The sequence below is a fragment of the Tursiops truncatus genome, chromosome 11 (genome assembly GCF_011762595.2).
Source record: "Tursiops truncatus isolate mTurTru1 chromosome 11, mTurTru1.mat.Y, whole genome shotgun sequence".
Taxonomy (NCBI): Eukaryota; Metazoa; Chordata; class Mammalia; order Artiodactyla; family Delphinidae; genus Tursiops; species Tursiops truncatus.
In genome coordinates, this window is record NC_047044.1 from 99,539,986 (window position 1) to 99,556,300 (window position 16,315).

At 42.8% G+C, this 16,315-nt stretch overlaps 1 protein-coding gene across 3 annotated transcripts in view; it reads right to left on the reverse strand.

Moving 5' to 3' along the window:
* Nucleotides 1-306: 306 nt before the first annotated feature.
* Nucleotides 307-16,315, reverse strand: part of KDM5A (lysine demethylase 5A) — an 84,388-nt gene continuing 68,379 nt past the window's right edge. For 2 of the 3 annotated variants that reach the window (XM_019925926.3, XM_019925931.3), the window contains one exon: nt 307-10,909. In XM_019925926.3, coding sequence (XP_019781485.1) covers nt 10,703-10,909 — 207 coding nt within the window. In that variant the 3' untranslated portion in view covers nt 307-10,702. The remainder of the gene's footprint in view (nt 10,910-16,315) is intronic. The other variant, XM_019925933.3, reaches the window with a different exon arrangement.

Genomic DNA, 16,315 nt, shown 5'->3' on the forward strand with positions numbered 1-16,315 from the left:
AAAATTTAGTGTAGACAATAAAACTATAAAAAGTACTAAACAAAATCGTGGAGGTATTTTTATTATCTTGTAGAAGAGAAGGTCATTCTAAGCATGTCAGGAAAATTAGGAATTATAAAATTAAAGAGGTTAAGTTTACAGCATGAGATTTAATAACGTCTATAAAGAAAAAATATAAATAAGGTTAAAAGACTAATAAGGTGGTCAAAATTTCGCAACACAAGACAAAGAAATAATGTCCTCAATATACAGAACTCTTAAAAATCATTAAGATTCCATTGAATGCAAAACTATACAGCCATTAAAAACAATACAAATCTATATTTATTGTCATATACAAATGTTGACATTAAGTAAAGGAAGCAAGTTACAAAGCGGTACATTCATGTAAAGGTGTACATATCTGTAGATACGCATACCTAAATATACAAAGGGAGCTGTCTGAAAGTAACTTTGCTTAAATCTTAATGTGGTCATTTTTGGGTGGAGGATGACTTTTCATTTACTTCTTTTTTTTTAATATTTCTGAAACAAATGTTCATGTACTGTTTATTTAAAAAACAAGAAATATATTTCCCCCCCAATTTTTAGAAATATTAGCGTATTTACAAAGAAAAAAATCTATATTTGGCAGAGAAGTTAGTCAGACAGCAAAACATCTGATAAACACCAATGTGAAAGATTCTTAAAGGAAAGTAACTTTATGCATGGGATCGACACAGATACTTCGCAATCATCTTTGGAGACATCATCATCTCAGGGAGAATGCTCTAAGAGAACTTCCGTCGCTGTTAATTCATGAACCAAAGGGGAAAAAGCAGACTAGAGATGTTTTTAAATAGCCTGGGGAGAGCATGGGAGGCAATTTTGAATTTGATACTACAAGGTATAAAGGGAAAATAATAGAATGGCCCATCAACTCCCATTATCAAGTTAATGATCTTATACTAGTAATCGTTACCTGTGCCGGCTAAGAGGGAGACAAAAATGTGAAAATGTGTGAAATACCCTCCTTCCACACAGTTCTGAAGAAACCACTGCTTCCTTATCATGCATTTAGTGCTGCGATTCTCAACCCTGGCTGCATTTTTAAAATCACCTGGAAGCTTTTTTAAAAATCCTAATGCTTGGGTCTAGAAAAGGTAAATCTATAGAAACGTAAGTAGATTCGTGGCTGCCTGGGGCTGGGGAGTGGGGACAGGGAGTGACACGGACGGGCATGAAGTTTCTTTTTGGGGTGAGGGAGACACTGTAAAGTGAGACTGGAGTGACGGCTGCACAATTCTGTAAATTTACTGAAAATCCCTGACTTGTACGTAAGACAGTTTCATGGTACTATACCTCAATAAAGCTGGTCCAAAACATACTCTTGCTTGGGCTCTACTCTGAGGTACTGTGATTCAATTGGTCTGGGGCGAGAGTGGCAGGAATGGTTTTTAAAAGTTCTCCAGACGATTCAAGTGTGCCACCACGGCTGAGAACCACCAATGCAGTGATATGAAACCACTTTACAAAATGACTTGCGGGATACCACGGCCAGGTTCTCTGAGATGGAGCATATACAGAGCTTTGGACCACCCTTGGTTTCCACTGTCCATCCCCAACTCTACAACGGGACCTTGTCATGGTCATCGCGAATGCCACCGTGTTGGGGTGACTATACAGACATATGGCTCCACTTTTAGAACTGTAGCTTGAAAGCTAAAAGGATGCTCTGAATATATATGCTTAAGGTGGGTATGAAGTACGTTGGCGTTTGTTCAGATAAATCCAATGAGTTTGAATTTGAAGGCACTCGGTCACAGCACATGAGAAAGAATATTAAACGGGAAGATTGAGGATGAAGGTCGGGAAGTAGAAATAATGGCTATCCTTAAACACTGAAAGGCTACCAAACAAGGGCAGTTGAACTAGTTTTCAGATTCTCTAAAGAATCAGGATTGCCGTGGAAGGCCACAGGAGGATGGATTTCAGTTCTCTGCAAGGAAGATCTTTACAATAATCTTGTTCTAGGCATTGTGCTAATCCTGGAGATACAAATGCAGTGACTGAGTGGTTCTCCAATGCCAGCAGGCACTGCATGCAGTCACCTGGAGGGCTTGTTCAAATGCAGGTTGTCGGCCCCGCCCCTGGAGTTTCCGACTCGGAAGGTCTGGGGTAAGGTCCAAGAATCTGCATTTCTAACAAACTCCCAGGTGATGCTGATGCTACGGATCCGGGGACCACACCTGGAGAAGCTGTAAATCTAAATGTTATCAGAGCTCCATGAAAGGCCATCTAAACCAGATCGGGAGGAGAGGAGTGATGTGAAAAGACTTCTCAGCAGAGGTTTGGGGTGTGCTGAACTTTGAAGAAAGAGAAAGTACGAAGGCACAGAGTAATGTACAGGGTGAGCGAGAGTGAAGGTACAGCGAGGAACACAGGCACAAACCAGCAGCCTCTCAAGTTATTTACTGGATGTTTATTCTACACAGGGTATTATTGTTCTAGGTGCTGGGTATGGAGATAAAGGGAACAAAGGCCCTGCTCTCACGGAATTTATAAACAATCATGTCGCATGCTGCAAAGTCCCATGAAGGAGCAGAACAAGCTGTTGTGAAAGAACAGGGGCCTCTGAAGAGGTGGCATTTAAGCCCGCACCTCAAAAATGAGACAGAAGCCTGGCGTGTTTAGGAAATGAAAATCCATGTGTCGGAAGTACAGCGGCTGAGAGTGTGTGGAAGCAGATGCATGTAGAAAGATAAACACGAGCAGATTCCGTAGAACAACGCACTGAACATACCAGCTCTTTAGACGGTTTATTCTGTAGAAATTTGGAAGATCAACTGGAGATCGACCAGACTAAAGACTAGCCCGAAAAAACAGGCGAGAGTGGTGAGAACTTGAAGTGATGCATCACAACAGGAACGGAAGAGACGGAGATGAAGATGGGAGTGAACCTGAAGGATTTAGTGACCACCTCGTTGCTCACGGGAAGCGAGCGGTCAGCAAGGACTTAGGATGGCTTGCAGAATTCTGGCTTGGGCACCTAGCTGTGCTTTCGGTTAGGGTATAGAGAGGAACTGGTTTTGGGGTGAGAAAGTGGTAAGTTCAGGTTTTGACACAAAGAGTTTGGAGTGATTAAAACAAATACAAGTGGAAATGTTTACCAGTTGATTGAAGAGCAGAGCAAGTCAGCCTGGGCAGGTGATTTTGGTTTGGGAAACAGCTGAATTAAAGTGTTAGCTGGCGGGGGCGGGGAACGAGGGCACCCGAGAAGGAGATAGAGGATTAGCCTCTGATGACACTGTTCGAAGGGTAAACAGAAAAGAAGACTAACGAGCAGCTGCAGAGCAGAAAAATTAGGAAAATGTAGTGGCCAAGAAGCCAATGGAGGTCTCTCACCAAGGGAGTGGACAAGTGTCAGATGTCATATACGAAGTGGAGTGCCCACCAGACTTGGCAACATGTGGTCAGTTATGGCCTCCGTGAGAGCAGCCTCAGTGGAATGTGGAGAGGAGGGTCCAGGTTACCGTAGATTGAGGGATCTTAAAGTGAGGTGTGGGGACAAACGGGGCTTGGCTACAAAGGAAGGACCAAGAGAGCAGGAGAAGGAGCCAGGGTCAGGAGCACGTCAGCGGGAGAGACCTGAGCTCACGCGCTGAGGGAGGGGGCGAGGTCTCTGAGGAGGTGACGTGGGATGGGACTCACGGCTCGCCCGTCTGCCTACGGTCTGTGTTGGCCAGAGGACAGACACCTGTTCTGACACAGATGTGGAGGCCAAGCCGCCCTGCTAGCTTCAGTTTCCTCCGTGTTACAGGGGAGGCCTCTGCTGAAGGAAGAGAGGTGGTGGGATGGGGACTGGACAAGAGACCAAGGTCTGAAGTGTCTTTAAGAATGGAAGGGTTAGGGAGTCCGCCTGCCGATGCAGGGGACACGGGTTTGAGCCCCGGTCCGGGAGGATCCCACATGCCGCGGAGCGGCTGGGCCCGTGAGCCATGGCCGCTGAGCCTGCGCGTCCGGAGCCTGTGCTCTGCAGCGGGAGAGGCCACAGCAGTGAGAGGCCCGCGTACCTCAAAAAAAAAAAAAAAAAAAGAATGGAAGGGGTTGCTGGACCTTCAGGGCTGCTGCCCTGCTCTGAGAGCCGGCCTCCTTGAGTCAGTTTGTAGAGCTATACCCATCAAGGGCGTGTACTCGGCAGTATTTAGCAGCGACGACATCGGACGGCGGAACCGACCGGGGACGAGCTCCTGCAGGGCCAGAGTGACGGAGAAACAACCGACCACAAAGCTTAGTGCCAAGTAGAAAGGATGGCAGGGTTCAGTCAGGAGACTAAAGCCACCAGGGCCCGGGTGGCCTACTGGTCTCAGCAGAAAGGGGCCCAGAATGAGGAGGGCAGGGGCCGATGCTTTGGCGGGCAGGGGGCGGGGGGGGGGCGGGCGCGCGAATTTCTCACTAAGACCAGGTAGCTACCAACTCAGGAGGAGGGAGGGGCACGGTTAGGTCTGTCGGAAAGTGTCTGATACACTCGTCTTACTGAATAGCACAGCAAGATACTGGTCTTGGGGCATACGTCAAAGTGCCTGATGAACTCCGCAAAATTCAGACCCAAGTGGAGACCACGGGTGTGCTCTAATATGAACGTCAGTGACCGAGACTTACATTTTCTAACAACAGAATATTCAGTAGAGCCTGCACGTTCCCTCCTCAGGAGTACGGAATGGGAATTTGGACTACATGTCCAAAACCTCTCTACTATCCTCCCTTCTCAATTCCATCAAAGTTTTTGTAAGAAACATCCTTAGAAACGTCTGCCTTATCCTCCTTCAAGGAGAAGGGCTGTAACTTCAATGTCTTTGTATCCACAAGAACTAACCCACACATGGTAGGAAACAGATTCCAAAAAGGGAAGTAAGCAACAGAACGTCATACAAAGAGCTAATACCCACATCAGTGCATTCCTAAATCCAACATTCTTTCTTATGTAACCCTGAAGTCCTCACCTGGGCTTTTGAAGTTTTTGTTTGTTTTGAGGGGGTGTTGTTTTTGAACTACATTAGATTCTGAGCTCACCGCTATGTCCCTGGCAACTCATCAGAGTTCCTTACTACAAGGTTCACCAGCTGGAACCACCAAACCATCTTTAAGGCTGTCTGTGGCATCTTTATTTTGCATTAACAAAGATACATCCTGGCTCCACAGACGAGCTTAGAGAAAATCCTTGCCTAGTAAAGAAATTTCATGGGACTTTGTCACATGGAAACATTAAATCATCTTTCTGCCTACTAAAAGCAGGGCAGAAACACACTTTAAAGAGCAAATAGGTGAGAAGAGTCAAGAAATTCCAAATTGTATTGTCACAGCATACAGTCCTCGAGTGTGTTCTTCTGTATTGTTCGCTCGTCGTGTTATCTGAGACTTCCCAATGCAAGGCTGAGCTTCCATGAAGAGATTCTGGATCTTCAACGTACTGGTATCAACCACAATGCCAAGGCCCCAAGAAATACGTGGTCTAAACTGGGTGGATTCCACACAACTTTTAAAAAGAAAAGAATTGGGCTTCCCTGGTGGCGCAGTGGTTGAGAGTCCGCCTGCCGATGCAGGGGACACGGGTTCGTGCCCCGGTCCGGGAAGATCCCACATGCCGCAGAGCGGCTGGGTCCGTGAGCCATGGCCGCTGAGCCCGCGCGTCCGGAGAGGCCACAGCGGTGAGAGGCCCGCGTACCACACACACACACACACACACACAAAATTTGTCAATCTTATGAAATTTCATGGTTTTTTTGTTGTTGTTGGCAAGAAAATTCCTTTCCAAGTTCAGATAACCAGTTTTTTCTTCCTCCTTCTTCCCACTAATTCTCCTCCCTAACACATATATACACAATCAAACACTTCATGTTTGAGGCCAATTTCACTGCAGGCAGAACCTTAACATTTTCAGCAATGATCTGTCCCTCGCCTGCATGACCTGATAACCTTGGCAATGAGCAAAAGGGCCATTTACTTCTCTGAAGTGTAAGGTGCAGTTTGAGCTAGTTTTAAGTACTAGGAGGCCAAAGGAAAAAGGAAGTATTTCTTCATCTTTCCTGCTTTTATCACTGGTTCGCTACAAAGGGATAAACAGCTTAAGAAATCAACGGTGGGGAAAATGTCTGTTGGCCATCGCTGGACTCTTGCTGAAAACAGAGAGACATGAAATCTGCAGGAATCACTTCTACTTCACGCTTTCTGCAAACACTATTCTCAGCAATGTAACAGGCTAATCACACCACTGGTGAAGTTATTTGAGGCCAGTTCTTTGTTTTATAGAGAGCAAATGCACATTAGAAACTGTTCTGCAACAGGTTAAAAGTGACTCTCAGATCAATTACCAAAATCTACCTTTACTTGGTTACCACTTAGAGTTGCCACCAATATGAATGACAGGGTAGGGGGGACCTGAGCACACACACAATTTTTAAAAATTTTTTAGATGTAATGCAAATAACTATACCTAACATTCTTTCAGAAAACAAAAGAAATGCAAAACATGCTCAGAAAACAAGAAATCAAGTTATACTTTTCATAAGGCACCACCAAAATCCCTGGTAAATTAGAGTCTATATTATATTTAAGTGTCTCACTAACAGGTAACTAAACATGTAAGAGAATAATCAATAGGTCTTGAGGCTTACAAAAGACATTCCTGTTTAGACATCTTGGAGTATTGCAAAAGTAAGAATAAGCAGGACACATCTTTAAAAACCCGTCACATCCTTTCCCAGTGCACATCATTCGTTGCATAGTGGTGACTGGATACGATCCAGACCAAGAGAAGACTAGAATTCCAAAATATATTAATATCCATTCTTTCCTTCTCATGCTGTAAATACTAAATGCCACGGCACATCCACATCCAAAGTAATGATATGCCTTAATTAAAAGCAAACAAAAAAGTGGGATTTCAAAAGGTAAAAGGCAAACCAATTGCCGGCTTTTAAAAATTTATACTTAAGGACGTACTGCAAAAGCAACTTTTTACACACATATGAAGCTAGTTCATATGTATACCTTTACTGAACCTGGTTACGTGTGGGTCTTTGCTTAATTTTCCCACAATTTTCAAATTCCCCTTCAAATTGCCACTTTCTCCTTAAAAAGTGGATAATCCCTCCCTCTGAAAGAAGGGCTTTCTCAGTTTTCCGTTTCACCCTCCTACTTTAAGCACTGGCTGATATTCACACAAATGTACTGTAGAATTAAAATATTGCCAAGTAGGGAGTTTCTCTTATACCCACTGAATTGCATCAGAATCTAAAAATTAAGAGAAACAAACAAACTGACATTTCTTGGACGTGTGTCAAAGACAAAAGTAGAGAAGTGAAGCACAGGTGAAATCGTTCTCATCTCACAGGTCAGCCCTCGCTGGGGTTTTGATTATTCAAGTACATCGCGGGCGACCCAGGTTTCACATCTGCCGTTTCAATTATCTGAAGCGTAACTTGCAGTAGCTGTTGTTCCGTGATGCCCACGTGTGAGTCAGGAAGAGCTGGGAGGCAGCAGCTCGGGAAGGAGCCTGGCCCTGCGTCTCCACACATCTCTGCAGGGTCACTACAGGCAGCGAGGCCAACCCCGGCTGGAGGGACCACAAGAGAGCTGTCGTTGCACTTGCGCGGTTCCGAGGACCTACTCTTGACCTACCAGTTTTCATCTTCCTTCCTATAACCTTTGCCAAAATGGTTTATAATGAACGTGGTGAGAAATACCTTTGAAAGAATTAACGAATAAGTTAAAGAACGAGTGGTGCAGAACTGCGACTCTGAGGAGATAGGAAGGGTAAAGAAACATTTTAAATCAAGTTTTAATATGAAATGTTACAACACCGCAGAATGGAGTTACTTTGTAAAATAAGTACTTTCCTCTAAGTGAAAAAACATCGTCATTTCTTTAACAGATGAATCTTAGTTCACTAATTACAAAATTACACATTTCTATATATTTTTCTTTTCTCTTTCTTCTTTTAAACTGTCTCTCATCTGTTCTCAACCTTTGGTCTAAATGGTCAGAAGTCAGACCAAATCCTCTGTGACTTTCAAATAAATACAGAAAATCCCACAGTATCAATTAAATGATATATTTGAGTTTCAAAATGTCAGAAGATAAACAGGGAGCTATTCATGGTTGGAGAAGATAAACAGGGAGCTATTCATGGTTGGAGACTGCCTTGCGTTTTTCTCTCCGTCAAATATGCAGGCAAATACCTATTATGAACATAAATTATTCCCTAAACAGCCCTCTATCCATCCACCACACTCCAAGCAGCAGAGCACCTTAGCTGTCTTTCTCAGCACCTCATGCCCCTCCACTGATAGCTGAGGAATGAAGGAAAAACAAGATATTTTAAAATGTATTCCGGGCAGCCATCACTTAAGACTGCATTCAATTTTTAACCCACAAGCACTTGAAGACTTTTACAGAGAAGACCAAACGGCAAAAAACATTGTGCTTTCTTCTATAATATCAACCAGATGAAATTCTTAACTAAGTAGTAATATCTTTATGTATTGAGAGACTGGCAAAATGATAACTTATGAAACTGGTTACTTAGTTACCTTGTACTTTCCATTGAAATCTTAAATCATACACACACTTGAGATGAGATTTTAAGACCCATGCACACCAACACTTATGAACCTCTTAACAGGCCAAGACACTCAAAACGTTATATGATATTAAGGAAGAAATGACTAAAAAATAGGTAGTAGAACCGTAGAGAAAGCATTTCCAGAAACTAGATTTTATAGGAAAGGTTTTGCTTTTTTTAGTAAGATGCCTTTTGAGTTAAATCTCATACCCACGCAAACTGTGACTGGACAGTACATTTCACTTCTAGTTACTAGAAGACATTTCTTTAAAAGAGATCGGGGCACAAAGGGAAGACAAGACTAAAAGCTGCTCTCTGGGCCCACCCTGCTCCCCCCTTTTAAAAGGAAAACTGATGAATTTAAGTCAAACCACAGATCTTTAAACCAAAATAAAGGGACACAGGATAGTGAAGACAAAACACCATTTTTAGTTTGTTTGGTGGGTTTTTGGGTTTTTTGTCCTAAAAAAAAAAAAATTAGTCCCCTTCTAATAAGAGTTTCCATACAGCTTACCTAACACCTTCACAAGGACACAGAACACAACAGGAGGGAGGAGAACACAGCACCGTAGTTCCAAACTTTCACGTACAAAACAGAACTACCATCACAGATACAGTATGACCAGGTTTCCCCACAGAAAGGGACACAAGTCCCAACACACAAACGAAATATAATTACCTATTTGAACAAAACCAAGATGGAAGATCTGGTTGGGCTAGGATGGAGAAGGAAGTGCTAACTCCTTGTACTACAAGGAAGGAATGGGATTCCTTTATTAAAAAGCAAGATGAGAAAGCAAGCCCCCAAATGGATTTTTGATGCTGAAACTCTGTCATAAGCTGCTGGTAACAGTGTGTGTGTGTGTATATATATATATATATATATATATATATATATATATATATATATATATATATATTCATATATGTATATTAAAAAAGGAAAAATAATCTATTTATAGAACAGTCAGTAGTCAGAGACATTTAGAAAAAAGTAAAAACAAGTCCTTTTTTCTTTTTTTAAAAAATGGATTTACTAAAACAACTTTGTCACCCAGAGGTACTCTAAGCCCACGTCCTCTGATGAAGCCACGTGCTGTGCGACAGCATCTGCCGCGGGCCACGGTCAGAAACGGCCAGTCCTGGAAACCACAGCCAGTGGGGGCCGGGCTGCAAGGCAAGAGTTGTTATTTGCTGGTCTTGCTTGGGGCCATGCCTGAAGCCTGGTGGCACCTGGTGCACTTGTGAATGAAGGGTTCCCCGAAAAGCAGGCACCGCTGTGGCTCAGTAAAACGTTCTGACTTGTCTTCTTTGCTACCGCAGAAGCCTGGATCCACGTACCTGCTCTTCTTTAAAATGCAGACCCAAGGCAGCAAGACTTCTCAAAGCCAAAAAAAGGCTCCTTGCCTTGAAATAAAATCTCTTCTTCCCAGAATCCAATCTAGTCAGACTTCTGAACTAGATGCCATCCTCCTCCTTAGGAAGATGAGGTGATCTGCCTCTCAGCTGGGGTTTTCTTCTTGGTACAGACAAGCACATGGAGCTGAGGTCTACGGGCTGTGCCACTCACCACCCATGGCCTCTAACAGGACTAACTTCAGCCCTGGCCCTCTCCTAGCTGGATGTGTAGGGCGTCAAATGCCAGGGCAGGTGGAAGGAAACTGCTACCTCTACTCCTCCCTCACTGGCCTAACTAAGGAGATCCAAGGGATCAGCACCTCTGGGTGGCGCTGGCTGCAAACCTCTAACTAGTACCAACTGGCCAGAAGCCGCAGCCTACCTGCCCTGCCAGCACACCAACGCATTAATGCCAACCAGCCACCCTAGCGCTCAAATGTCTGGCCTTAATGTGACAAGCAATCTCAGAGGAGACACGAACTGAAACACTGGCTGCTGGACCAAAGCAGACACCCTCGGCACAGATGTGCTGACAGAGAACGCAGATCCCACGTCCATGCAAAGAGGAAGTCGGCTGGGAGGACTTGCTCAGAAGGCCATTCGTCTTTGGAAGCAACATTCTGAGTGGATGTAAACCACTCTACTGACTACGGTCTCTGTGTGGTCCGTTTTCCCCCATGTCCCAAGCTAACCCAGCACCTGCTAACTGGTCTCTTTAAGGTCCTCCACTGGTAGCTTGTAGCTCATTATGAAAGAAGGAGGTGCTGCTGGACCTGGGCTATCTGGCCCCTGCTTCTTTGCACAGTTTGTACAGATGTAATCTTCATTTTCAGCCATTTCTGGAGATACACCCACACAAACTTGGTGAAACCACTCATCACAGCCACCATCACACTGCACCCAGTCTACCTGTTGGAGACAAGATCAGGGAATGTTTAGGTTACATACACATTAAGCCTGGAATACAAGCAAACCAAAGAGCTTTCTTGGCTTAAATGATAGCAAATAATTGGGATGCCCAGAGATAGACAATGACTTCTTACGGGGTTATTTTTTAAAGAAAGAAGCTGGGAAGTTAATACCCCCAAATTATTTTTTCCATAATATGTCCACAAAATTAGGCCTCTTAGGTACTCCATTACCTCATAAATACCTGGGGCTCCTAGTGAGGCAGAAACATGTTTGAGAAAATCTGACAAAAAAGGAACTTCTAATAGAGCAGCCAAGTAGTTTTAGCTAATATTAACAATTTCTAGGCTCTAAGACAATGCAAGTATCAATCAAGAAGAGTACAACAATGTGAAGGCAATCCTGTGTATTAGCTTTATTTCAAAGAGATAAGCCAAAGTACTAAGAGCATTAAATACCTTTTTAGAAAAGCAGTCACATAGGCCACTTTTTAAACTAATATTTTTTATTCTTCTCTTCTTCCGTTACAAATACAACTCCCTATAAAAAGTTAGCAAATATCAGAGGTCAAATCTTACAAATTAGCCAATTAAAACAGTCAAAGACACAGGTCAACAGATCACTCTGAGGTTTCAAATTAAAGTCTGGGTAACTGACAGGTCGGTGGCAGCTCGGACCCTCCAGAGAACACTGTGATTACAGGAGGCTAGAAAAGGACTGTTGTTTGCTGACTTTAAGCCTGGGGCACACAGTTAACAGTGAGGTGAGCTGGGGCTTTCCTATTTGGCAGCTGACTGGGGTCGTTTTTACAGCTACGCCACTGCGGATTAGGACCTTTAAGATCAAAGAGCTGCTTGCCCTTCTCTCCCCAGTGCAGAAGTTGGTAACTTCACTAGCAAGGAAGTCACTTACAACAATGAGCTTTGCCAGAAAACAGGGCAAAGTATGGAGTATGAAGGGATCAATTAAGTTCTTCAGTACAGCTTATGGGAAAGAACAGAGGAAGGAGGTTTGGGCTGTAGGGAAATGAGTCTCAGGAAAAGTGAGGAGTTTTCAAAATCTGTCCGTATACTATAAAACTTATCAAAAGTGTGATACTCCTGGTTAGTAGTTTCCAGGTTTTTAGTAAAGGGTGGGAGAAATCATCTGTCAAAATAATCTTTCTGCTTTCACCGTTCCTCGAGTTCTTTTGTAAAATTTGAGGCAAGTCATTTAATCTCCCTAAGGCCCCATTTCTCCATCTGTAAAATGGAGATCAAATCTTGCTCACAGGATATTTAGAGGATCAGGTAAAATAATGTCTGGCAAGACACCTGGTCCCCAGCCTGGGACACTGAAGGCACTTCTTAAGATCACAGTCTCCTGGCTCTACTCACTGTCCTACCTTCCACAAAACATTCTGCACCTTCAAGTAACTGCCTGCGGCACTACTTGCGTCAGAATCACCTGTTGCGTCTGTTAAACGTGTAGCTGAAACCCAGCCCAAACCCACAGACTCAGAGTATCTTGGGGGACAAACCAGAATCCTGCACTGTGACCAGCTCCCAGGTAATTCTTAAATATTCTAAATTTGACCATCGCTGGCACTACGTGATCCTGCTTTCTGTAAGTTCGGAGTGACTTAATTACTTCCTGACATAAGTTGTGGTTTTGTTCTGCAATTGTTTGTGTGATATTTAGCTTCTGAAGTCTGTGCAGTGAAGAAAACAACTGATCTAAATGTCCCTGCTGTGGCAAACTGTCCTGGAGACAGAAAAGGGAGACAATGACTCAAAAATACAGATGCTACCAGCAGGTGAAGATTTATAAAGTGCTAATCTGACAGGGGGTGAGCTCAGCCCAACTGTCCGGCTATTTGGAGCTGATCAGCGGAACTGGGAGAGCTGTGCTTCTCTGGGCCACCCAGCCTGGAGGTGCCAACCTGGTTATGACAACCCTGAGTCAACAGGTAACTACTCCTGCCTCCAGTTATCTAACCCAGTCCAGCCCCCACCGGGTAAGAGGTTACCAATTCACCACTATTTGCTGCCGAGAAAAGCGGCCCCATGTCTTTTAGAATCTAATTGTGCACTACACGCCCTGGCTTCCGGTCTCCCAAAATCATATCTATTGCTGTCTTTCAAATAAGGAAGACAACATTTCCCTTTGTGATTTTGGCTAGAGGTCCATTCCTAAGCCCAGCTCTCCCACCATCCCAAAAAAGTATATAACTTTTCTTGAGATACTATCCCAGCCTACCTGTTACACAACAATTTACCCTAATAATCTAGCAGGGAAAAAATAGCCCTCTTGGACTTCCCTGGTGGTGCAGTGGTTAAGAATCCGCCTGCCAATGCAGGGGACACGGGTTCAAGCCCTGGTCCGGGAAGATCCCACGTGCCGCGGAGCAAATAAGCCCGTGCGCCACAACTACTGAGCCTGCGCTCTGGAGCCCGCGAGCCGCAACTACTGAAGCCCATGCGCCGCAACTACTGAAGCCCGTGCGCCTAGAGCCCGTGCTCCATAACATGAGAAGCCACCGCAATGAGAAGCCCACACACCGCAACGAAGAGTAGCCCCCGCTCGCCACAACTAGAGAAAGCCCACACGCAGCAATGAAGATCCAACGCAGCCAAAACTGAATAAATAAATAAAAAAAATTATTTTTAAAAAATAGCCCTCTTTACGAATATCTTCCTATCATGTTCATCTACTTACAATCAAAATCCAGTTCTACTTTTGTCTGGAATGTCAACTGAACCTGCAGACTATGCAGTAGCCTGAACACTCAAGAACAAAGAATTTGGCTAACCGCATAGTAAGTTCTAATAGTCATTTCCCCTTTCAGTATTTCTGGGAGATATACTTATCAAATCAAAAAAAAGTAATTCCTGAAAAGCTTCACAGCAATGAGCTGTTCAGATATTAACTGATAAGACATTTAACTATAGTAAAAATAGCTTACTGGGTTTGGATTGGGGGAAATGTGTGCTTCAATGAGAAATACAATGTTAGTTTGACATTTCATGTTTTGCTATATGGTTTCATATTTACACGTAAGAAAAAATATTTGGCACATTACATTTTTTGTTCATTTCTTAGCGCATATTACTGCACTGGGAAAAAAGAAAGCCTCGTGATTTAGTGACAGTCTTAGCTTAGTTACCCACCTGAGCTCTTTTTATTTTGGCATTCAATCTCTTTTGCACCGAAGTTTCTTGCAAAAGCCAGATTTCAAAATTAAAACAATTTAATCAAGTATGACATATGTTCACAATCCCTGTGTATGTTTTTTTGGTGATCTTAACAGTAAGTAACCAACCCTCCCAGTCTGCCTAAGATTAACAGGTTTCCCAAAACACAGGAATTGCGGTGCTAAAACCAGGAAAGTCGCAGGCAAGTTGGGACAGTTGGTCACCCTATCATAACATCACCAGTTTGTGTGTGTCTCTCATTCAGGTAATCCAACCTTTGATTACCTATGCCAAAAGGAGATATGAATGATAAAGCCACTGATAACGCAAACACTTTTGCTGAGACAACTCTCCACAAAAATCTTTTAAAATCAGAGTGGCTGGGACTTCCCTGGTGGTGCAGTGGTTAAGAATATCCACCTTCCAATGCAAGGGACACGGGTTCGAGTCCTGGTCCGGGAAGATCCCACATGCCGCGGAGCAACTAAGCCCTTGTACCACAACTACTGAGCCTGCGCTCTACAGCCCGTGAGCTACAACTACTAAGCCCGTGCGCCACAACTACTGAAGCCTGCATACCTAGAGCCCATGAGCCACAACTACTGAGCCCACGCGCCACAACTACTGAAACCCGCGCGCCTAGAGCCCACGAGCCACAACTACTGAGCCCACGCACCACAACTACTGAAGCCCATGCACCTAGAGCCCACTCTCTGCAACGAGAAGCCACCGAAATGAGAAGCCCATGCACCGCAACGAAGAGCAGCCCCCGCTCACCACAACTAGAGAAAGCCCGTGCGCAGCAACGAACACCCAATGCAGCCAAAAATAAATAAATAAAATTTATTTATTTTTTAAAAAATCAGAGTGCCTAACAAATAGTAAAAGTGAGAGACAGAAGTTTATAAACAGTTTCTCTTTATTCATCGCGCCAAACTTCTTAGGGAGGTAGTAATGGGTAAGGAAAAAGCCCATAGTAAGAAGGTTAAAAAAAAAGTAAAGAGAAAAAAAATCTATTTTCATAAGTAAGATTAAATATTTATTTTAATGCAGAAAAAATGTTACTTAAATATTAGCTTGAAAGAATTTGCTCCTTCAAATTAACTCGTTTTACTCTTGGTACCAATAAGATTGAATGAAAGTGGCAAAATTCACGGAGAAAAAGATTCTGAACCTTAAAACTAATTTTTTGAAAACAGTTCTTCATTGTTATTTTTAAAATTAATTTCAACTTGAATTTGATGATGGAAGAGATAGTTTGGGGTTTTTTTAAACCTTTTACATTTTCTGATAATATTTTTCTTTTTTCTTTCTAAAACATCTTGAAATTGAAGCTAGGTACATTTAAGTAATCCTTCAAAGTTTTCTCAATCTGCACATTTTTAGGTAAAAATAATAGTAATTACTAGTTAGAATACATTTACCTAAATATAAATGAACCCAAGAAGTTGTGTGGGTTTTTTGCTACATGATATTTAAAGAACACAGACTTCCTTAAAAAACATTCTTTTCTTGTCATCCTTTTGCTCTGAAGATGCGTACCATGCATTAATTTGTTTTCCTTAGAGAAACACTATACTTCAAATTGAGAAAGTTGTAAAATTCTTTACCAAGTTTCTAAAGAAACACACCTTCCATTTAGTAAAACTGGTGTCAGAAACAGACTTGGAGAACCATAAAAATTGCAAAACAGAAATGATGGGCAAAATGCTTATAATCTGAAATAATTTGTTTAAAATTAAACACATTATAGAAATACATCATTCATATAAGTGTCTTTCATGTAGCTATTGACAGGTTAAGGCATACCTGCTCACCTGTGTATGTGTTCTGACAATTTTTGTACTAATCTTAACAAATTAATGTGTACAAATCTTTGTACGTTTTAAACAATAGACATTTTCTCTAAATATTCAGCTAAATCTACTTTTGCTCCATCAAAATGTAGATGATAACTTTCCAGATTTTTTTTTTCTTGGCCACGCCATGTGGCATGCAGGATCTTAGTTCCCCAACCAGGGATTGAACCCAGGGCCCCTGCAGTGGAAGCGCTGTGGAGTCCTAACCACTGGACTTCCAGGGGATTCCCCTTTCTAGATTTTTTTTTTTTTAAATACCTATAATGTTAGAAGTAAATCCCAGGGTTCATCTAAAAATAATGATCACATCTTAACACCTAAGTTGCATTTTTGGTTAACTAGTGCTTTCACATACAGATGATCTCACCTTACTC